This window comes from Osmerus mordax, chromosome 5, assembly GCF_038355195.1.
Source record: "Osmerus mordax isolate fOsmMor3 chromosome 5, fOsmMor3.pri, whole genome shotgun sequence".
In the NCBI taxonomy this organism is placed as follows: Eukaryota; Metazoa; Chordata; class Actinopteri; order Osmeriformes; family Osmeridae; genus Osmerus; species Osmerus mordax.
Window position 1 is genome coordinate 15750183 of NC_090054.1, and position 23276 is coordinate 15773458.

At 49.7% G+C, this 23276-nt stretch overlaps 1 protein-coding gene across 2 annotated transcripts in view; it reads left to right on the forward strand.

The window, feature by feature from the left end:
- Positions 1-23276, forward strand: part of LOC136943624 (inositol polyphosphate-5-phosphatase A) — a 100337-nt gene that overhangs the window by 53106 nt on the left and 23955 nt on the right. For both annotated transcript variants that reach the window (XM_067237018.1, XM_067237017.1), the window contains exons 7-9: positions 4598-4650; positions 5696-5815; positions 12968-13052. In XM_067237018.1, the coding sequence (XP_067093119.1) occupies positions 4598-4650; positions 5696-5815; positions 12968-13052 (258 nt within the window). The remainder of the gene's footprint in view (positions 1-4597; positions 4651-5695; positions 5816-12967; positions 13053-23276) is intronic.

The window sequence follows — 23276 nt, forward strand, 5'->3', positions numbered from 1 at the left end:
TCCGAACTCTTGTTCTGCATTCAGGGGGACAAGACAGGAAAACAACAGCAAAGTTGTCACCTAAATGAGGGAGGGGTCGAGCGAGAGATGGGGCAGATAGATGGGAAAAGTTTGGCCTGTGATTTATGCCTCTTTCCCGGCTGGGTTATGAATCTGGGATGATGCTCTTGAGAGCAGCACTCCAGATAATGTTAGCCCATTTAAAAAGAGCAGATTTGTGTAGTCTATCAGGCCCCGCTATTCCCCCACCCCCCCACACACACACACTTCTCACTGCCGGCCCCGTAGTGAGAAATTGGTTGTTATCATAGATCACAGATACTGCTCAAACCTCTTATGAAAGATGAATTAATTTCACTAATGCTTTAATGCAAAGCTCTCATGAGGGAGGCAGGCTGGCGATAACCCCTGCCTCGTCCCCTCTTCCTCCATGGTGATTTATGCCGTCTTTTAGTAGATGAAACCGCCTGGATTCGCCATCCATCTGCAGCCTTAAGGAATCCTATTAACAGGAGATCTGGGACAAGACGGACCGCCACACGGGCCGGACGGCTCTCTGGGCCCGTGTCGCCGGCTTGTAAAACTACGCTCGGAAGCACGGACTGAAGTTTGAGCAGCCTTTGTGCAAACAGTTCTATATTCAGCCAAATCAAAAGCTCGCCAGAATGTGGGGCATAGCTCCCCGTCACGGGTCTTGGGTAACACAAGTGATTCTTAATTTGGAGTTAAGTAGTTAGGTCGGGAGGATGCCTTCTGTTGACGTTTGTAATCAAACTGATATTTAAGTCAGGTGGCTGAGCGGTTAGGGAATCGGGCTAGTAATCTGAAGGTTGCCAGTTTGATTCCTGGCCGTGTCAAATGACGTTGTGTCCTTGGGCAAGGCACTTCACCCTACTTGCCTCGGGGGAATGTCCCTGTACTTACTGTATGTCGCTCTGGATAAGACGTCTGCTAAATGACTAAATGTAAATTAGTCATAAAAAAAAAATTAAACAGTTGAACGTGACAGCAGACGGTTTAGCAGGTTAGCGTGAGACTACCTGGCTTTCCCTGATTGGGCGTTACCTTCACAGTCGGCCATTAACAGCTTGTGACAAGGCCAGGGCCGATGACATCATCATGGTCAGGGAGTGGATGTTTAGGGTTGAGTGGCAGGTCTGGTTAAAGAACAGCTACGCTAACTGACCAAATTCCTGGAATCTCTCGGACCGCAGTGCGGTTGAGCGGGTATGCACCGAGGTACTGTTCTGTCTGGTCGGCACTTGAAAATACATTTGACGGGCACACGTTAGTGCTACTGTGGTAATGATATGTTCAGGATCTGACCTGCCTACTCATGCCTCCCCGCTTCACACAGACAGACACGCACTCCCACACGCACACACAGACAAACGCGCGCACACACAGACACACACGTACACACACACACACACACTTGCTCTTCCTCTCTCGCTCCCTGTGTTAAAGCTCCTTGTTTCCCAGGAGGGCTAGACAGGAGCCTCCTGACCTTACGAGTTCTCCAGGTTGACTCAGTGGAAATGACAGTTCCTCCCTCTATGCAAAACCCCAGCCCTGCCTCCAGACCCGACACTGTGAGTTATGGCTTTAAGTGGAGGGGAAGGGGGGGCTGGCCGTCATTAATTGAAAAGCTGAATAAGAAAGGAACTGGACAAAATAGCGGCCACATTTCTTTTGAAAGGTCGACGTGATGGATTTGGCGGCCTGTCATTTCTCGTTGTTCCGTCAATCCTTTCAACCGGCCGTGAGCATTAATATATTTATTTTGTTTGGTGCAGCAATACATGCTTCCAAAAAACATTGCATCAGAAGGATTTGTCATTGCCTTATATAAATAAAGTATACGAGTGAGACCTTAATGTCCCCTTGCTATTGATTGTTTGCACGGAAGTGGAAAAAAAGAAAGACAGGCTGTAGATCACCATCCATGCATGCTGGTGTTTGTGGTTTGGCACCATGGGTTTGCTCATAAAAGCATTGCTGGTGAACCTCCCATACCCTTTTAGTGCCCTCTGTGGTATGATTACATGGTGTTGTAACCTTGGTGCGGTTTTGATTCATATCCATTGTATTTCCAACCGGAGCGCTCAGAGCCAAGTCCAAGCAGTTAATGAGGTTGGAAAGTTTGGATGTTCAACTTGACCCAGTGTCCCTGTGCCTCTGTGTCTTTCATCTCTCTCTCTCACACACATACATACATATACACATACTGGTCAGTGAGCCCTATAAAGCCCCCCCTCCCCCCCCTCCCCCTCATAACAGACCCCCCCCCCCCCCAGCCTGAGGGGGGATGATGGAATAAAGATAAATGCAGAGGGGGGTGGACTGCATGGGGCCAGATCAATCAGGGTTTGTGTGTATTACTTATTACTCACAGTGCATTTCTGTCACGGGCCCCCTGTAACCCTGTCCTGCACCCCTTCTGGTCCTGCACACCACCACCCCCCCCACCCCAAAGCCCAGCGTTATTTATAGCTGGGGGTGGTCTCTGAGTTGAGGTATAGGAAAGGTCATTGGATAAAAACAGACAGGGAAGGGGGGTGCAGGTTTATGGGTGATGGGGCTCCTACGTCTGACATTTGATGGAAGTGAAAACTTCCTATGGACACAAGTGGGCTGTTCATGGAGTGGCTTTCCTGTAATGGGGAATCTATTTGATGCCCCCCCCCCCCCTCTCTCTCCACTCGTCCTGTCCTGTCTCCGGATTGGTTGGCAGCCCTGGATACGGCTCGCTCCGCAACAGCCTGTTCATCACTGTCAGGGGACAAGCCGCCGTCCTGTGGAAGGTCAGCCGGTGTCACCCCCAGCCTTCTGACCTTTACTGCTCAAGCTCCCCCGCCCCCTGGTCTGGCCCCCATCAGAACCCCCCCCCCCTGGTCTGGTCTGACCAGGGATCATGTTTGAGGGAGGGATCTGATAATGGTACCTTCTAAGCAGATTAAATTTAACTGGACAGCACCTGTGCCAACAGCACTGCTTCCAGTGTCAGCTGGTGTAGATGATAGTGTTGTTTTGGTCTTATCACTAATAGGCCTTCCAGGTCAATGTTTGTGATTGTATTGGCCAGCTAGATGGAGGTCAAGGCCTGGATCATTGTGGATGATCTCTCATGTTCTCTTCTGTTGGAAAAGCAGAAGTTGTCTGGCTGGCTGGCTGTCATTATTGGTCATTGGTGAATCAACGTAGGCGGTTTCATTAGAGTTCTGTAGGAATGAACAAACGTTAAAGAGTGCATGTGTGTGCTGTGACACTTACTCATACTTGTAACTGTGGTGCGTGTGTGTGTGTGTGTGTGTGTGTGTGTGTTTATGAGCAAGCATTGAGAGGACAGATCAGTCATACATGGAGAAGACGCGGCCGTCAGAGGAGTGATGGATTCTAATGCTGTGATGGTAGTTAATGGTTGTTTAAATGAAACCTCAGATTAAATCTCTGTCTGGCTGTGGTAGTACACCATGGATATGTCCCTATGGGGGGGAAGCTAACCCACGTCTCCACTAGCCTTTATCCTCCTCTTCCTCCTCTCTTCAATGATTCCCTTAAGTCATTACATTGGCATTATGTCAACACTTGCAAAAATTGACAAGCAGCACATTCGGTCTGAACCTTCCATGCCGCTGGAAGAGCATACTGTTTAACTACATTTACTGAATGTAAAGTGAACCAAAACATCTGCTAGCCACGTCAATATAAATGTGATTACTGAACAAATTTCCTTGAAACATATGCTGCGTTTTGTTGGATGTATTCCAATTTAACATATTTTTATGCATAATAATTTTCACTCCGAACATTGTTAGAATTGTAATCGATAAAAAATTAGAATCGAATCCAACTACCTGGGACATACACACACACACACACACACACTGAATTCAAAGTCTCAATGTTCGATAGTGCTGTGTAATTGGAGCCATACATTCCGCCAGGCGGTATGGATTAATTCAAGTATGCTAATGTAATTCAATTTGATACAGTTAATCTTGTACTAATGCAGATTGAAGGATGTGAGGCGCAATCAAATACCTCTCAGCCTTTAATTTGCATCTAAGTTTTTAAATAAAATTAGTCAATTTGTAATTATGTGACCTGGGCCGTAATTAGTTTATTCATCACCGTGGTTAACTCCCCATTAGGGGCCTCAGAGAAGCCCTTATTTATTTGTTTATTTCTGTATTCAAAATGAGAACGCTTGCAGCATCAATTTGTCTCCTCATTTAATAACCAGCTTCATGGTGAATCATGTGCTGCTGTGTGAGATCTCTGGACTTGTGATTGGATAATCCACTCAGACCGCAGCTCTGTGGACTGCCCCAGGACCAGGTGGCTGGAGAGCTCTGTGCCTGATGTGAAACCACCCACTGGGCTACCAGCTGCAAGTAGCTTTCAGATGAGATCAGATTGAATTTAGATTGAATGCTTCTTGATATTGAAATGTGATCCCAGGTAGTGATTGTCTTTACAGTTTTATGATGGTCCCATGACCTCTGTTGACTGATGGCAGTGGTGGTTAATACTCTGTGTGTTCTCTGTATGTTCTTCCATGCTAACCTGGAGTATGTGTCTCACTCTGCTGCAGTGCAAGTGGTCCAGAAAAGGCTTCATCAGGACTCGATGGGCCCTGGCTGACTGGTGAGCCCTCCATACCACAGCATAGTCAAACTACATTTCCCATGTTACCCTCACCCTGTTTCCCCCGTCACTCTAACTTTGACGAGCTACACTTTAATGGTCTGGCAGGATCTGTCACTTTGATTTTTACTCGCGATCCATATCGTTTCTCACTGGGGGCTCTGCTAATCCCTTGTCTTTGTAGACAGCCGAGAATCCTCTAGAGAGAAAGAGTCAGAGAGAGAGAGGGAAAGAGAAAGAGAGGTCTACCTTGACAGCATGCTACAGGACCAGGCACGATTGGGTTAGGCATAATCACGTTAGTCAAGCAGTTGCATATGACAGATGACAGAAAACATTACCTGCAATTGAACTTGTGGAGGATGAATACAAACCTTTGCTTTTGGTTTGAGTAGAGGAGGAGGGGAAGGATTGTAATCTAATAGAAGGATGACATGGGGACAAAGGGCTAAAAACGTAACACTCTAATAGAGGCTCAATGCTAGACAGGGAAAGAGTGAGAGAGAGGTGAGAGGGGGAGATACAATTATGGTTTGGGCAGTGGGGAGGTAGAGAGTCCACTACTGACAAGATCAACAGGTAAATCACCTTCACTTTGTCCTTAGATACTGGGCTTTTAGAGGCATGTTGTTGGCTGTTGTCAACAAAGAGAGAGTTGGGTTCATCTCCTAGTTTGGTCTGGATATTCGACTTGTCCACAACCAACTGGGAACAGCCAGAGCCGTGGGCTTATCATTCACAACAACCAATCGCTGCTCTGTTGGTAGATCTCTACCTGTCTGTGTGTTTTGATGTTAATCAGCAGAGGACACAGTTACTGTATATAGGCTTCCAATTTGAAACTATTCTCTTCCTCTTTCCTCCTTGTAAATGGATGTTGTAGTGGATCAACTTATTTGGTTTCGAATTTTGGATCAGCGTCACTGTACCAAAACAAGCCAACTGTAGGTCTGCTTGCTCATGCTCTCCCTCTCCTCCTCTCTTCCGTCCTCACTCTGTCTCCCTCCTCTATCCCCCATCCCCCCTCTCTACGCCTACTCCCCAGTGCCTTCGACCTGGTCAACATCCACCTGTTCCACGACGCGTCCAACCTGGTGGCGTGGGAGAAGAGCCCGTCTATCTACTGTGGGACCAGACAGAAGGCTCTGGGCTACGTCCTGGACAGGTACCGCTCTGCCCTCCGCCTCCTCCTCCCATCCTCTCCTCCCCTCCATCCTCCTGTCCCCCTCCGCCAGACTGAACCACACCCGTTCTGCATCTCTCCGCCCCTCCCTCCGTCCCACTTCCTTTGATCTGGTGGCTCGACTCTTTGGTTTCACCCTTGACTACATCACCGCTCCCTCTCATCATCCATCCCTCTCCCTCCTCCATTGACAGGGTGAGTTTTCAGCTTGGTAGCTGTTTAATCAAGGCAATAGGCCATCTTGCTGACGCCACTCAGTCTCTATATTCCACACGAGGGTCTTCATATCCTAGAAGGAAGGGATGAGACCTAAGCTTTCTATATATCAGAGGACTCATACCATGTAAGGCAAGATTGAGCTGGAGCCGTTGGCTATATGGGTACTTGTTTACTTTATACCCTAGAAGGCAGGAGATCTATATACTACAAATCTTCATTATTTGTCCTTCTACCAGCTTCACAAAGCTGGTAGAAGCTGATCTTGATACTATTAAATCCCTCTTATCATTTCTTTATTTGAGCATCCAAGTTCTCCCTCGGCTATCAATTCTTCTTCAATATAAGAAATCCTCATGACATCCATCCTTGGCATCCTTACTCATGCTGTTCCTGACTCTCTCCTCTCCTCCCCCCACGCACCGTAGGGGCAACAGACTCACCCTGACCTTTATCCATCCTCTCCTTCATCCATCCTCTCCGTCCCTTCCCCTCCTCTTCATCCTTCCCATCCAGCCCCTGAGCACTCCCCGGCAGAGAATCCTTCACCCTTTATCCAGGCTCCCCCCCTAGTCAAACATGAGAGCCCCTTCTCAGGCCATGCTAATGTGATTTATGGGATATCCATTTACAGTGGGGGGCAGAATGATGTAGTGTGCTAGGGCCACCCCTGCTCTCTACCTGGTCATGCAAACACAGAATAAAATCCCCCAGCAACATGTGAGCCCCTCCATTGAAACAGCATCAGAATGCACGGCGCCTCTTATTGCCTCCACTTTGAATAACTACATGCATATAAGGGTGGCATATATTATCAGGGCTCTGACACTCGTGAAATACGAGACGGCCGCTTTAATGTTTCCTCAAAGATCATATTTTTCCCCTCCTTCATTCCGCGTTTGATGAAAGAATGGTCTGCCTTTAATGGACGGGGAAGTGGGAGTGTTTTAGGAATATGGCAGCTTTTACAATTTTTATGAAGCCATAATTTACCTGGATTTATGGGCAGCAATGACGTTTCTAAAGGACCCAGCTTGTTGCTTACATTGAGGGTTTTGACCGTATTTTTCTCCACTTTTGTCGTGCTATCGAAGTTGATTTATTTTTAAAAGTCACATCGTAAATAGCGCTAGCTAGATGGCACAGTGCTGGGGGTTGAGGGCGTTGAATGTTTTTCCCGCTGAGCTGAGGGGCTGTTTCCACGCTCCCACACTCCAAATCCCTCTTGTGTGTGTCGGGGAAGATGTCCTCCTTGCTGCTCATTCTTGGGTCCGTATCATTAGAACGCTGACAATGGCCAATGGATTTGCACTTCCCTTTTTTAGGTAGGTATGGGGGGGTGGGGTAGTTTCTGACTAGAAGCAGGGGTGTTAAGGGGCGGGGTGGGGGTAGGTGGGGGGGTGTTAGAGGTAGGGATACGGTGCATGTTCAGGCTGGTATGCCATGAGGAGAAGGGGAGGCATCGCGCCTCAACTGCTCACTTTGGGGAAACACTCAGGCGCGGATCCGGACCGCTAGAGTGAGAAAAATGCTCGCCGAGACTCGGGTGGGGGGGGTTAGGGGTTGGATGTGTGTGTGTGTGTGTGTGTGTGTGTGGGGGGGGGGGGGTTGGGGGAGGGGGGGGGGGGGGTACTGGGCTACACAAAGGGTCCCCAGCCTCTGTAGGGGCAGTGAATAATGGGCTGGTCCTTTCACAGGGGCTGCTAACCTTTTGGCAGCCACCAGCGAACTCCATTCTCCTCCACCGATCAGGGAGGACAATGCAGCCAGGACCGGCTTTGAATGAAGCGCTACCACCAACAGTGTTCCCATTCAGACGCCGGGTTGGGAACCATCTTTTTGGCCATTGTCCTAACTCTGACTCCTACCCCCAGAAAGAGAGCAGGAAAAGGGAGAGGGCTGAATATCCATAGCCCAACCTCCCCCCTTCTTCCTTCTTTCTTTCTCTTTCTCTCTCTCTCTCCCTCTCTCTCTATCTCTCTTTCTCCATCCCTCCCTCTCTCTTCCTCACTCGGTCTCTCTGAGCTCTAATCTCTCAGTGAGGGGAGGCCAGGGTGGACGTGGATGGTGGGGAGTTAGTGGTTGGTCTCCCCACAAGCCGGGATCCGAGGGCGCTGTTGGTTGGGTTGCAGGAGCCTGGTGGAGCAGCAGGCCTGCTGGGTGAGCTCCGCGACTGGGCCCTCCCATGTCCAGCAGCTTCTTATCTGAGGTCTGGGGCTTAGTAGTGCAGCTTACGGCCCATTGAGAACACATCTGATAAGCCCTCTTCCTCTGTGGCCCTTTTAACTGCTAAACGGTGTTTATCTCCAGGCGGCTACAAGGCCCCCCGGGGGAACAATGGTGAGAGGGAACAGCGTTTAGGCGGCCAGAGATCTCCATTGAGTCCCATCAAGAAAACAAGCAGTCCTTTAGCCTGGGCTAATGCGCGGGCCACTTCTGTGAGGGCGAGGGAGGAGGGAAGGCTTTTTGAAATGCAGCCCCGGCTTGTTTTTGTATACCTAGTCCTCTCTCTTTAATAGTGGACATATGAGCACCCACATAGGAGGCTTTTTTTGTTGATTTTTGCCTTGATCTTTAAGGATCCTTGTTTTAGGATTATGTAAGGTGTTTGAAGAATTGTTTGAACTTTATGCCGTGATGTGATTTTGAAATATTCTGTCTTGAAGGATGATCTCTTTGAAGTCCTGAACTTATTATCGGCAGAGCTCCCGTCATGGTGAAAACCAGCTTGTGTGTATGCAGTATAAAGGAAATGCTTAATTCATCTAGGTACAATTGATCTAAGAGAAATTCCAAGAGTGGCGTTCTACTTTCAAACCTTCAGAGCGAGAGGTTGATGGGAGTCCAGGCTGCCAAGAGGCATGTGAAATCATAGAATATGAAATCAACACACCTTTTCCGTCCCCCTCTCTTCCTAGAGGATCATCTTTTGTGTATTGGGGTTTGTTCCTTTTCCCTGGCCCATTCAAAGGGCCTGCTCTGGTTCAGGAGAGAACAGTTTCACATTACAACTGTGAAATCCTGGCATAAAGGAGGCTTTGTCGCCCCCTATTATTTTCACACAGATATAGTCCATTGTCACACAGCTGAAGTTAATTTGATCAACATTGGGGACATTTAACTGTTTTGTTCCCTGAAAAGGCTTGTTTCATGCTCATTTTCGGGGCATTGAAAAGCAATGATTGGCAGAAAAATAATGTTGCCGTTAACAATTCAGAGCAATTAGTTTCCCATGGGGAGGCACTGGGCCGAACTGGCCGCCACACAGCGATTCTTTGTCATTTTATGGACGGTCATCAGTCAACTGTCAGCTTGTCTCAAAGAGCTCTCCAATCTAAATGTTTCCCTTTAGGCTTTTCCCAGAACAACAGACTGAATGAGAGGCGAAAGACAAGCCAGTTTCCAGGCAATAGACATGTTCAGCTGGAAAAGGCCTGAATGATAAGAGATCCTTTTGCGAAGCCGGGAGAAATTTGTGATGCAGGAAGAGTAAGAGTAATGCATGTGTGAATGCAATAAATACATAATGAATCGTCGATCAACAATGCGGAATATTTGTTTTTAGTTTATTGCTTTTGAATGTATTTAAGCAGGCAAATGGGTTGACAGTGAGACTAAATAGCTTTGAACACACAGCTGGTCTGCTTGGGTTAGCTGAAACACTCAACGAGACTGTAGTGTGCGAGGTGCAAGTTGGGTGTGTGTGTGTGTGTGTTTGGGAGGGGGTGGGTGTTAGTGTGTGACTCTGTGAACTGCCTCCTCACCCTGGGAGGCCTGGGGCAGCAGGGGTTAATCCTCTCCACTCCCACTGGGCTCTCTGTCTGACTACAGATCTCTCTCTCTCTCTATCTTTCAGTCTCTATCTCTGTCTATATCGCTCTCTGTTCATCCCCATCCCTCTCCTGCACGGCCCTACCCCCCCCCCCCTCTCTCTCTCTCTCTGTACACTTCTTGGTGCAGGAGGCAGAGTGACAGATGTCGGTGTGACTGTTGTCAGTATCTTGTAAGGATATGGATAGTTTATGCCTTGGTGAATCCCCAGGTGTAACCAGACTCGCTGTGAATAGATGCGTCTTCCTCTAGACCCTGTCATCTGAGCGGTTGAGACGGAACACTAGATTGCCTTAAACCACACACCACTACCCGGAGTGAACTTCCTGTCCCCGCTGGCTTGTTCGGGGGGCTCAGTCAACGGCGTCGTGGGTTTGACGTGGCCCGGTCGGGTTGGCTTGTCCTCTAACCTCTCAGTGACCGCGCCACCCCCCCAACCTGACTGGGCGGGGTGGGGTGGGAGAGGTGGGGAAGGAGGGGTGGTGGTCCTTAGGGGGTCACGGGTCACAGCGAGGGCCACCCCCATCCCATTCACCCAGACGTCAAGCAGCACATTCTTCACAATGTTAACATTCTCCCAAATCACTCACAATGGATGCGCCGCGAGAGATGAGCAGCATTGTGCTGTCGAGTCGTGCAGAGATGAATTTGACTGGCCAACTAATGGTAAGTCGTCCCGTGGTCTCCCAGTGACATGGACCCTAGTAAGACCCGCTATCACAGAGCATAATCCTGGAAGCTCGTCCATTATGACTCAGCCTAACTGTCAGTCATACTTAATCATGGGACTGGTGTTGTGTGTGTGTGTGTGTGTGTGTGTGCATGCATCCAAAGGACAGACAGACAGACAGCCTGGAAGACTGACAGATAGATCGAAAGAAAGAGTTGCTATTTGCTCGTACGCGGGTACACATGTGTGCGTTCTTGCATGTGTGCGTTTTTTATGTGAGCAGGGAAGAGTGTGTGTGTGAGAGGAATGTGCTCCCAGTGCTTTGTGGCGAGGCTGTAGGGGGCCTGGGAGCAGAGTTAGGGGCCGTCTTATAAATTAGCGGCTGACCCCCGTCTTTGTGTGGCCCCAGGAAGGCCTGATTCACGGCCCCCCCCCTCTCAGTGAGAACGGCCCCTAAGAAGAGACTCTTTCAGGGGTGTCACCGCGCGATGAATTGGCTGGGGGGAAGCATGTTTATAGACTGTGTAAAGGAGTGCGTCTTTGTGGGGGAATGTCGCTGACACTGTTACAGTTTGCCTGAATGAACTGTGATGACGCGCCTAATGGGGCCCCAGCTGGGGGGGGCTAGCAGGGGGGCACCTAGGACCCCCCACCTCTGTCCCATTCACGCCCAGTCCACTGTGGCTAATGTGGCGATTCTTCGGGCCCCCCACAAAGGCCAAGCAAAAGTCAACTTTCACACCAGCGGGTCACCACGAGTGCTTTAGGAAATGATCGTGTAAACAGAGTGTTACCTTCTGACCTGCGGCTGATACCTTAGACCCGCAGACAAAACGGCCCGGGCCCACGTATTAGACATGGCTATTAGCGGGATAAAGCTGTGGGCTCTATCCCCTTAGGGGGAGAGACATACACACACACACACACACACACAGACAGACTCTCTCTTCCTCTCACTCCCACACCACACTGAGGAGCGAGGCATGGTCCTACCCAACGCTGTCTTTTCCTTCTCGCTCTTGCTTTCCACTTCTCCTCTCCTCCCACGCTCTCCCCCCTGTCCTCCCTCCATCTTCTCTCATGAGGCTCTCTCTCTCCTCTCCTCTTCACCCTGCTTCCTCCTCTCCCCGCGGCTCAAGTGCCTCCCGTGGGAATGCCCTCATCTTTACCTCACCCCCGAGATCAACGAAACAACATGTCTTAAAGATATTGCTTCCATCCGAGATATTGAAACAACATTTAGGGCAAGACAAAACATTGATTTGGATAACATTTCACGTTTTAAATAATTGTTGCTCATACTTTTCAGCCATAGATGCATAATGTACATTATCTTCATTGGCACACAAAGTCCAGCATACATTCTTTTGCCAACACATATATTGGATTTTTTCATTTTATTTTTTAATTCACTTATTTTCATCCATTTCCTCATTTCAAATACCATCTCTTCTTATGTCCAGTCCTTCAGCCCCTTTTAAGTGGGGAAGGTCATTTATGACATCATCAGTGCTGAGTGTATTAGTGTACTAAACCTCCTATCCCTTGAAGCACTTGGCTGAGAGACAGGTGCATGTCCCCCCACACAACAAGCACCTTTCCCAGCCTCCTGTGCCCCTCTTTACCCCCCCCTACCTCCCCCAGAGAGAGCCACTGTGTGTGTGCTTTTACGACTGAGGACCAGGAAAAGGACCCACCACGGAGAAAAAGAGAGAGAGAGAGAGCGGGTGGTTGGGGAAGAGTGAGACTCTTTTTACTGCCTCATAAATATATTGTTATCAGTGGCTGGGGGAGTCGAGGCCAGAGATTTATCCTCCCCGATTAGCACAGCAAGCATCCTGAATCATTAATTACGCACGGAGCAGGTCTACCTTCCTTTTAATTTCTTATCTCTCGTCTTGTAGAGGGGCCTCTTCTAAGTAAATGATTAGGTATGAGAGTTAATTATACCTCGCTTAAGGTGCGTTTGAACCTCTCTTGGATGCCGCTGCTCCCGCGAGGCTGGTCTGGATCTGGAAACATTCCATGACACGTCGAGCCGGACTCCATGAATCCTCACCCACAGGCTCTGCTGCTTTGCTAAATCTTTACTACATGTATAAAGTAGTGCATGTTTCTCTTTTGTGATAAACATTGTTTTTTTTTAAAGCTGTGCTAGTAAAAAAAATTCATTTCCTAAAGCCCATTATAGAACAGAGCAGATGGTATATTATACTAGTAGACATACAGTATCTAGTAATTAGTGCTCTTATCTACTGGATTGAATGAGTCACTCCCTCGTACAGGTGTGAGTACCACCAGGTGGCGCTGTGCACTTCAGAAATGACATGAGGCCCAAAGGCCACCACCAATCAGATAACAGTCACCAGCACTCCACTGAGATCAACCTAATAACATGTGGTCCCATTGTTTTACAGGATCACTGACCAGCGGTATGAGAAACTACCATATTTTGTCTTTGGGGACTTCAACTTCAGGTTGGATTCGAAGCAGGTTATTGAGGTAAGAATTCTGTGCGTGAGTGTGCGTGCAAGTGTTTGGTGGGTCATGTATGTCTGTGTGTGCATGCTGTGAGAGTTCATGAGTAGGCGCTCGTGTGTGTGTGTGTGTGTGTGTGTATTTGACTCTGTGCGGTTAAATTAGCTTGAGGAAGAAAAGCGGCCCTCCAGAATTATGGCTCATTATTTGCTCCTCTGTGGCCAGCCCAGCTGTGTTTGCCAAGCAGCCCTCCAAGTGCATTGTTATGTTACGGTGCCGTTCCCTCTCTATCACTCCCTTCCTCCTTCCCCTCTCTCTCCCTCCTCCTCCCCTTCTCTTGGTGTAAATGAGGCCACAGTGGCCCAGTGTAGTGCAGTCATTCAGCATTCCTCATCATGAGATAGGGGGCTAGGACAACAAGCCATAAAGACCTGACGCCACGCACACACCACGGCGGGCCCTGTGGGGACCGAGGACGAGACGGAAGGAGAGGGAGAGGGTGGACTCTCCCTGCCAGACACAATAGCCCCTCAAATCACCAACCCTGCTCAAGGTGTCGGCATTGTCGGTTTGGGAGCCGAAGCTCTTTGAAAGGCGGAGGAAGAGGAGGAGGTGGAGCGCGGGAGGTCTTTGGAAAAAGGAGCGTCTTGCTCAAGCGGTTCAGGAAAGACCTCGTCCTGTGAGGTGAGGGGAGAGGGGGCCTCGTGATGTGAAACGCAGTTCAGCCATCCAGCCACTAGAGGGGCCACTGAGGGTCACACGCGCTCATTCAACCCAAACCGTAATCGTCGGCAGATAGTTGGGGGGTCATAAGTTGGTGCGCCCTCATTCAAGCCGCATGCGGCTTTGGCTCAATGATTGCTGTGCGTGACCATAAGATGTTTGTTTTTGCACTGTGCCTATCATTCGCATTGATTGACGGAATTCTATCATCTCCCACGGTACATTGGATTTCACTGGGATAATTGGGTCACATTAGCGCTGATCATGTGAGAAATATATGAGCTGCTTTTGGAGATAATAAGCCCACCGTAGGAGCGGGACGAGCAGATGCTGCAGAACACTGGGACCATTGAGAGGGAAGGGTCGGGATCCGACCATCCTCCCCCCCAAACCTGGCTCCCTTTCATGATGATATTTGATGACTAGGATGTAGTTAACCGTTAGCGCGACTGTGATGAAATCACAACATGCCATGTCGCGGACATTAGGGGGTGACAGATTCCACTTACAAAGTCATGTGAATGTCACCGTAGAACGTCCCTGTGTGTGTGTGTGTGTGTGTGTGTGTGTGTGTGTGTCTCCCCCTCTCTCCAGTTCTCTGTGCTAGGTGAGTGTTGGCTGCTGTCTCGGTCTCTCCCACTCTGTACAAATGCTGGCCCAAGGGTCGTGACCTTTTTTTCCGGGGACATGCGAGGCTTGCACCGGTGTGTGTCCATCTCAGAAACACCCTTCCCTTTCTCATGCATCTCCACACACACACACACACCCCTCTTTCGCTCACGCACACACAGAGACAGACCCCTCTGTGTCACACACACACACACTCACAGACACAAACCCCTCTCTCACACACACACACACACAGATACAAACCCCTCTCTCATGCATGCGCGCACACACACAGGTCCCATCCTCCAGTTGTTCTGACAGATGTTTCTGATTGATCTCCCCTGCTTGAAGGGGTGGTTCCGGCACACAGGGGGCCTCTTTACACTGAAGAGACACTCAGGAAGTCAGAGCCGTGGGCCATGAAGGACCCCCTGGCTCTTGCGCGCACACACACACACACACACAGAGTCCCATCTCCTTCCCCCTGCCTCCTCCAGAAGGGTCCTCATAGCTGCTAAGCGTTTAACGGGGACTCAAGACACAAACGCGGGAGGCTGATGTCATCCGGCCGAGGCGCTCGTTAAAGAGCCAGCGCTGGCTCGTATACTGTAAAGCAGTCGGACTCGGGTCCCCAGAAGGCTGATTTAATGGTGGCTTGGACGTGGTCGCGGAGGAAGCTGTGATGTCACCGGTAAACAAATGGGTGCGGGGTCCGCTCAGATCTAACTCACAGCCTCAGAGCTGTGTCAACCCTTTAATGACAATTAATGTCAGCAGGACAATTAGTGCACCTCCAGGAGGGTACTTTACTGTAGATGGGCCACTAGTGTATCGATCTGGCATGCTTATCTGGAGCTTGATTCAGACAGTCAGACACATGTTCTCTCTCTCTCTCTCTCTCTCTCTCTCTCTCTCCATCCCTTTCTCTCCATCTCTCTCTCACGCACCTCATCCTTTTCAGGGTGCTTGTACATACTGGTTGGCAATGAGGAATTAGAGGATACTTTTGTCAGTGCCTGCCCACACCTCTTTATAGCGTGATCCCGTCTGTGTCTATACTAGTCACACAATCACACTGGACATTCTATGTCACTTCCTTTTACCCAGCATGGCGAATGGATGCGGAGGAAGTTGTGAGTGTGTGTATGTGTCTGGTGGTCTTCTGCCCCCTATACGGGAGGGGGGGGGGGGGTGGACATTGTCCCAGGGTTGGACACAGGTGGCAGATTCCTGGCATGCTTGTGCAGCAGGATCAGTAACCAGAGGCTGTGGCCGGCCTCTCCGTCCCCCCTCCGTCCCCCCGTCCCCCCCGTCCCCCAGGCCCGGTCCCCCCATTAATTGTGTCCGACAGAGGGAATTGGCTTCAATTGACCCCCATTCAGCGGCCCTTTGACTGGGGGACAAAGGACACAGCCACGTGGAGACTAATGCTGGAGCTGAGCTGCCTGGAGGTCCCCCACCACCACTGTCCCTCTCTCTCCCCCCTCACCCTGCATCTTTCTCAGGACCCAACACCCAGGGCAGGGAGAGGGGCACAGAGAGGGTTAGGGCTCTGTGAGACCCGGTTAGGGAGACATTCAGGTGTCTGGATGGGGGGGGGGGGGGTTTGGTGGAGCTGTAAGGGTAATAGTGGGTGAAGAAGGTGGTTTGATGATGGGGTTTGCCCGGTCGGAGACGTTTGGAAACCTGAACAGCCTATTGAAACGTTTTTCTCTGCCTTACAATCCGATGTCTCGACACGTCTGTCGGATTGACGTTGTGTTGAGCCCGCTTGGCCCGCTGACCACTTCACCCAGTTTCCGAGCGTCACCACAAAAGAGACGTAGGCCTACAGTAAATACCAGATTGCATGATGGGCCTTCGTTTTAGTGCAGCCCTGTGCCCTGTGTGTCCACAGTTTACCACAGAGGACAGTCTGGAGCCAAATGACCCCCTGTGGGGCAGGACATCCTGGCTGGGATGGGATTTGAAGAAGAGGTGCATGATGGTCTGCCATGTTGGGGGGCCCCAGAGGGCTGGCGCTGGCTGTAAATCAACATGCTCAGTGACGGCCGTGCGGCTCCGTGCCTGGACTCCAGTATATTTAAAATCCCTCCTAATTAAACTTAATAGAATGTAAATTTAATATCTGCAGAAATGGTGTAGCCCCTGGCCGAGCTGATCCAATCCTGCGATTGATAGGGGCCAGCTGGAAGGTTAATTGCTGACTTGATCTACTGTCCCCGTGACACAGCTTGTGCCTGTTTTAATTGGAAGTGATCTGAACACTACATGGAGCCAGATTTCATTACGGTAGCCGCGGGCTAATGCTAACGCTCGGCCGTGGGAGCCGGGCCTCAGTAGCGCCCCCTGTCTGTGTGAGGTGGGACGGTGGGGGCTGGCCAAGGCATCAATCTTCCTCCCTTTGTCCCTGGCCCCTTTCTCTCCCTTGAGCAGCATGAAATTAAAGGTGGGGCCGTTGGCTCGAACCACACCAAATGAATGCTGTAAAATGCTCATTAATGACAAGTGGGGGTAATAAATATTACATTTTTCATGCTTTGAAGTACAGTGCAGCTCGCAGTCCGTGCCTGTCAAAAGTGTGTCAGTGTAGTGGGTGTGTGTGTGTGTGTGTGTGTGTGCGTGTGTATTAGCAAGGCATTGTAGTCAATGTGTACTTATACAGTACAATATTTCTGTGTAGTGTTCCCTAATTGTGAGTGTGTGTGTCCACAGGATGCACACTATTGTTCAAGTAGGCTAGACAGGGATTAGATGTTGTTCCTAGCCATTGTCCTGGCTCGTGAACTTGTGCTGGCTAAATATTTTTTGCCTCTTTTCCCTTTTCATCCAGGCTTTGATGAGCATGTGTGGGTCTGGCTTGCTATAAATCAAAAGCCAGCCAGTGTAATTAAGTGTACACTACATTAGTCAGGCTAATTAATTTTGGGGGCCATCCATCCATTAGCCAGTGGGCTAGCACTGATTGGGCCTCTGTTCTGTGGGACCTGCCGACACCAGGGACTGTGACCCTCCTTGGCTGCTGTCCGTTCCCCAGACACACACACACACACACGTATACACACATACACATTTCTTAATTCCCCAATTCCCATATCAGCAGAATCTCCATAATTCGATAAAAGAAAATCGCCGTCAGGACCTAGACATTGAGATATAAACCCTAATGATACCTCAGTGTAAAATCCAAGGTTACATATCTATTAGTGCATCTCTTATGGCCACAATGAAGTAGTCCAAAGAGAGTGATTTAATATAGCTAATCCACCTTATCTTGTGTGTATGGCACGGTCTCACAGGAGGGTCTTGGTGTATTTGCTGGCCTGTTTAAGCACTCGATACCAGTGTAGCTCCAGATGAAGATGTTCCCCGGTACAATACAGTATCATTATGTGAAAAGAGGAGTCTAATTGGACACAATAAGGCCCCATTATACCAGAGATAACCCGTCTAGATAGAAGGAGATTATACCCACTGAACAAAAGACACTGTTCTCTCTTCCTCTGTTTGCTTGCCATACTAATGAATACAGAGAGAGGGTGGGGGGGGGGGTTGGAGGGGCAAGTTCAGTGATGAGGGTGGAACGCAAGCGATGTCGCTTTGATCGGAGTGCCGTCCCCGTAATTAAAAAGGCGCCCCGAGTAGAGGGGACAAGCAGGGGCTTCTGTTAGTCTCGCTCATTAACAACCGCTCGTTTGAGGACGGCTGCAGCGCTGCAGACCCATTGTGCTGCAGGCTGGAGCGACCGGCAGCTGGACGCGCCACGCCAGCGGTAGATGGTGTGACCGGGGGGTGAGGGCAGCGCCTGGCACCGGTAGCCCCCGCTTGCCCCCTCCACCCCCACTCCCACACTGAGATTGTGGTGCCCCGGTCTCTGAGGCTGGACAGGGTTTCAGCCCTGATGACCCCTCGCATCCTCGCTCCTCATTGGCTGTGGCTGGCTGGAGTGGACACTTTTACTGGCCACACCTCTGGTCGCTGAGGGGAGTGTCCTTCACTCACCTTCCAAGGCTCACTCACTCGACATGTCTCTCTCGCTCGCTCACTCACTCGACATGTCTCTCTTGCTCGCTCGCTCGCTCGCTCACTCACTGTCACGCCTTCACACATTCTCTCCCAATCTCTTTCTCTTGATCTCCCCCTAACTCCCTCTCTTTCTTTGAAAGCAGGCTTTATTTTTCCTCCTCTCCTCAGCCTTTCTTCCGTCTTCCTCTCCTTTCTCTCGACGGACTCCCAGCATTCCACAGCTCTGATCGCTGGTCTTTAACGGCTCAGGGAAGGCTTTTCACACACCACAAAAAGTAGGAGCCAAAACAGGAGCAAGCAGTTTTGTCTGGAGGAAGGGAGCTTTGGTGTTTAACTAGGTCAGGAAGTGGATTATACAGGGGGTGTTGGCTAACAGAAAAGAGTAGAGAGACAGGTAGACAAGAAACAGGCAGGCAGGCAGGCAGACATTATGAGTTGAGTTGCTGCCAGCATGACGTTGTGTTCCGGGATATCAGGCTGTCAGTGTGTACATGGGTGTAGACCAGACAAGCGTTAGCGTGTCTGAGGAGATGAAAGTGCTTCCGTGATAACAGCTTTACACAGTAGACAAGGTCCCACATATTTGCTTTGAAAACAATATAGTTAAGTTATGGCTATGCCCACTGATTCAGTACAATCCCAAATTTGATTTACGGACTCGTTTTATCTGTCTGTTAACTTTGAATAACTGCGGCGGGTAGCAACAAGGTCCTTACGACCTCTTCAAATAATTCCGTCCTGATCTTAACTGTTTATCTCCAGCAGTTCATTATATGGAGGCCCGTCCCCAGCTCTCACCTCCACCTCTGTCACAGTGCAGCTTGGCCTTGCCTTTGAAATGGCTCAGAGGAACAACAAACCGCTTACAGTGGCTATTTTGATTTAGTCCAAACGAAATGTGGCATAAACTGTGGAGGATAAGGCTGTCTTTGTGCCTGGCGCATAGTGGCCTGCTTGTATGATGTCAGTCTATTTTTGACTAATGCAGTCCGCTGCCGTTTGCGGGAGAGAAAACAACAATAATCGTTTTTTTCTTGCCATGGATTGTGACCGGGGTGCCAAGCAGGGTCCCAGGACGGTGCGTGTTGTCTCAGGGTTATGTAATGGAGACGCACACACACACACACTCACCATGTCGTTTCTACTCTGCCGTGGAGTTTACATGAGGTAGTCAACATGTGGCCTGCCTCAACCCCTTGTCAGACAGTAATTGCATTCTGTATTAGATCAACATGTCATGTTAGATCCAGTTCCTAGAGGTCACATTTCAAGAGAAATTACATTGTTAAATCAATCTTATTATAGCACACATATCAAGCATACATGTTTATGAGAGACTGGAGGGAAAAAACGGACCAATGTCACTTTTTATGTAAGCCAGCATATATTAAGCGTATAATAAGAATTGAAAGAAGGCATGAATACAAAGCTGATGAGATGTCATGATTCAAAGAGCAGCTCATTGAGTTGTTTGTCAGCTAGCGTCGGTCCCAGGGAGGTGGCCCACAGAAGAGCTCTTTGTCACCCAGCTGTAAAGCCAGCCTTGGCACCCTGGGCCTTTAAACAACTCTGGCCAGCAGAATTAAGAGTCACTCTGCTCCATTCACAGCCCAGCACAAATATCCCCATCATATTTAAGAGGCCCATTAAGTGGCACATTGAGAATTCATGGGGCTCCCCCACAATTCCTTCCTGGGTGATTTATCTGTGACGGCCATATTGCTCCACTCTTTCAGAGAGAGGGGGGTGTGCGGGCTCCTCTTTTTGTCTTAAAGGAGGCCCAAAACAATGCGTTTCAGGCCCATTCCTCCGACAAGGCCCTCCTTTCAGGGGGCTGAGAGGGCCGGGGCCGGCCTAACATCTGTTTGTGTCCCCATCCAGGCGGGACCCCAGCACAGCGCGCCTCGGCGGCCCCCTTCTCCTCGCCCCGGGGGTCTTTGTTCCCGATTTCATGCTATCAGAGGGGCAGCATGTTTTCCTGCGCCTAGCTGTCAGGGGCATAAAGGGCCCGCTGCGGGGTCACACCGAGAGGGATGGGCATGAAAAATTGGTAAAATGTATCACAAAGCCCACCCACAAGACGGTTGCCTAGCGCGTCGTGGCGGGGCTGTAGCCCTCCACCTACCTCTCTCTGGCCCTTTCCACCACCACCTCCCTTCCTTGGCTGAATTGCTCCCTCCCTCCCTCCGTCCTAGTATAGCCCCGCTGGACAAGTGCATCATTTAGATGAAATGGTGCAAACAAATTAAAGGGTGGAGCTCTCCAAATGCATCATTGTTCTTTGTCTCCGGGGGAGGGCTTTGTACCGGGGTCCTGGGTCCTCTCATCGCACTGTACGCTGGGAGGGGATATAGGCAGCCGTCGGCCTGCATGAGGAAGGCATCAAGAGATTGTGAGAGCCTCCTTTGTTTTTCAGAGCAGGATAACTCTGTAGGAGCCGTGTACTAAGAGACTTATCTGACGTTTCTGGGATTCTTCAGCATTGTCCTTACCCTTATTACTTACATTATGGGAATTATTGCATTCATTTATTGATTCCTATCTGGACTGGATACACATGATCCTTTTTGGGGGGGGGGGGGGGGGGGGGGGGGGGGGGTTCCAGTAGCGGCCCAGAAATCTGAACCTTAAACATATTCATGGGCCTTCCAGGCTTCAGAGACCGTCAGTCATAGGGAAGCTAGATCATAACCTCTCAATCCGACGGGGACTATTAGAGTTCCAGAGACCAGTCCCAGTGAGAGCCCTGGCCTGGCCTGACCTCTCCACAGAGAACTGGATCAGAGCTTCATTCGTTGTTCAGCTGTGATCAGTATTGATCACCACAGTAATGAACTCCACCATCTCTTCTCTTTTATTGGGCCAACACTAATCACTAAGCACTGGTCCTGATTCCTGATTGGGTTTTCGATATCCTCCTAATTGACCCAGCCGACAACAACCCTAACCCCCCTCCACACGGTCGTGTGCACACACACGCACACACACTCCTGCCTGTTTCTTTCAATTGATTGCCAGCTAAAACCAGTCGAATTTATTGTGATTTAGCAGTTTGCCCGGAGGCCCTTAAGTGATCAAAGCCGGTATTCATCTTCTATCCATAGCAGTCTGTCTCCTTTTGATTGTTAAAGTGTGCTAATGAATGTTCTACAATCGTGGCTTTATGATTTGATTCCTCTTTAGTTATCATTAAACAGGATTTATTTGCCTTTAGCTGTGGTGTGAAAACAGCATTCACGGTGGAAACATGGATGTCTGTTGCTAACATTCTCTAAGCTGCTGTTCGGAACACAAAACGGCATCTAACCACATTCAAATGAAGCACAATCTCAATAATGGAGGTTGCGCCAGTGAAAAGCAAGGGTTTGAGTGCATTGGCCTTTAAGAGGAGCTTTGGGGAAACTGGTGCGTTAAACAGTCTTGCAGACATCTGCCGCAGTTGGTTACAAACTGCTGACTTAAAGTGGCAGGGGAGGTTTTCAGATTAAATCTCTCATTAGGTTCTCTTTGTACAGGTGGCAGTAATGTGTCAAGAGTTTGGCCTGAGACAATGGCCTCTCTTACCCTGCCTAATACGCTGAGGAGTGGCTGCCTTCGTTTTACTGCTGCTACTTTCTACACACACTCACACGTGCAAACACACACACACAAACACAATGAAGCATCTGGTGGCCTTTTCCTGTTAAGAACTCTCTATTTAGCTATTGTGTTTCTAGTATGTGTGTGTGTTTCTTTTCAATTTGTGAGTCTTAACCTGTGTGAAAGCTGTATTGTAAGCAGTTTTTCCAAGATAATGTGTTTGTGTCTAAGTTTGGTATACCTTGAGTATTTAGACCAATGGTATGGTGACTGCGTATCTGCATTATTTGTGTATGTGTGTGAAATTAAGGGAAGGTGGGGGGGGGGGGGGGTTGTCCAGCATTCGTGTGTGTGTGGAACCCCCAGTAGTGGGAGGTCAGGGGGGTCAAAGTGATGAATTTTTATGGGCCTGTTCCCTGTGTTTCAGCCCTGTCCCTTTCTCTGCGCGCTGCACTGCCTCTCAAAGACAACCAAGCAGGGCAATTTGTCCTGCGGGGCCCTAGAGAATGGGCAAGCAGAGGAGTTAAATACCAGGGGGGATGAACACACACACACATACTCACACAGACACACACACACCCACACATTCACCCCTCCATCCTGTTGTCCTGGATGATTTGTGGCCTGTCCATTATCCTCTTGGAGAGGACAAATGCGTGCAGGACAAATGCAAGGTAGCACAGGGCCAGGAATGGCAGGCCTCCCAAAGCGGCCCATTGTTTTAGAGAAGTTTCCCAGATGTTATAATGCCCAAGATAAATAGGGCATAGTGTCATTACCTCCATTTACCTCCAGCCCTCGTTTCACGGTGGGCGTGGCCAGCTTGGAGACCCCCTACATCGAGTCCCGCCATCCAGCCAGCTCCAGCTCTCACATTCTGTGGCGAGTGTGTGTGTGTGTGTGTACACGTCTGTGTGTGTGTGTGTGTGGTGGGGAGTAAGCACAGACGAGGCAGCAAGGGGTCAACCCTCTGACTTGTGATCAGGGAGCACCCTCAGGCTAACCCCCTCTGGGAGTCTGGGTCTCCGTGGCTAAGCTAACGCTAGCATCTCAGCACTACACTCAATCCCAAGAAGAAGAATCCTTTTATCCATCTCACATTTTGTGGAACACACACACGTGCAGGGAGTGGCAGAACACACACTGGCCGAACACACACACTAGGGCATCCGCCTCTGCGTTTGACCCATCCTGGTGTCCTTCCTCCCAGGAGCAATGGGCAGCCACATCCGCTCCGCCCAGGGGCCAAGTCCTTTCGCACACCCATATCCTGGCCAGGGACATACAGTCCTGCAATCTGGGGGGGTAGCC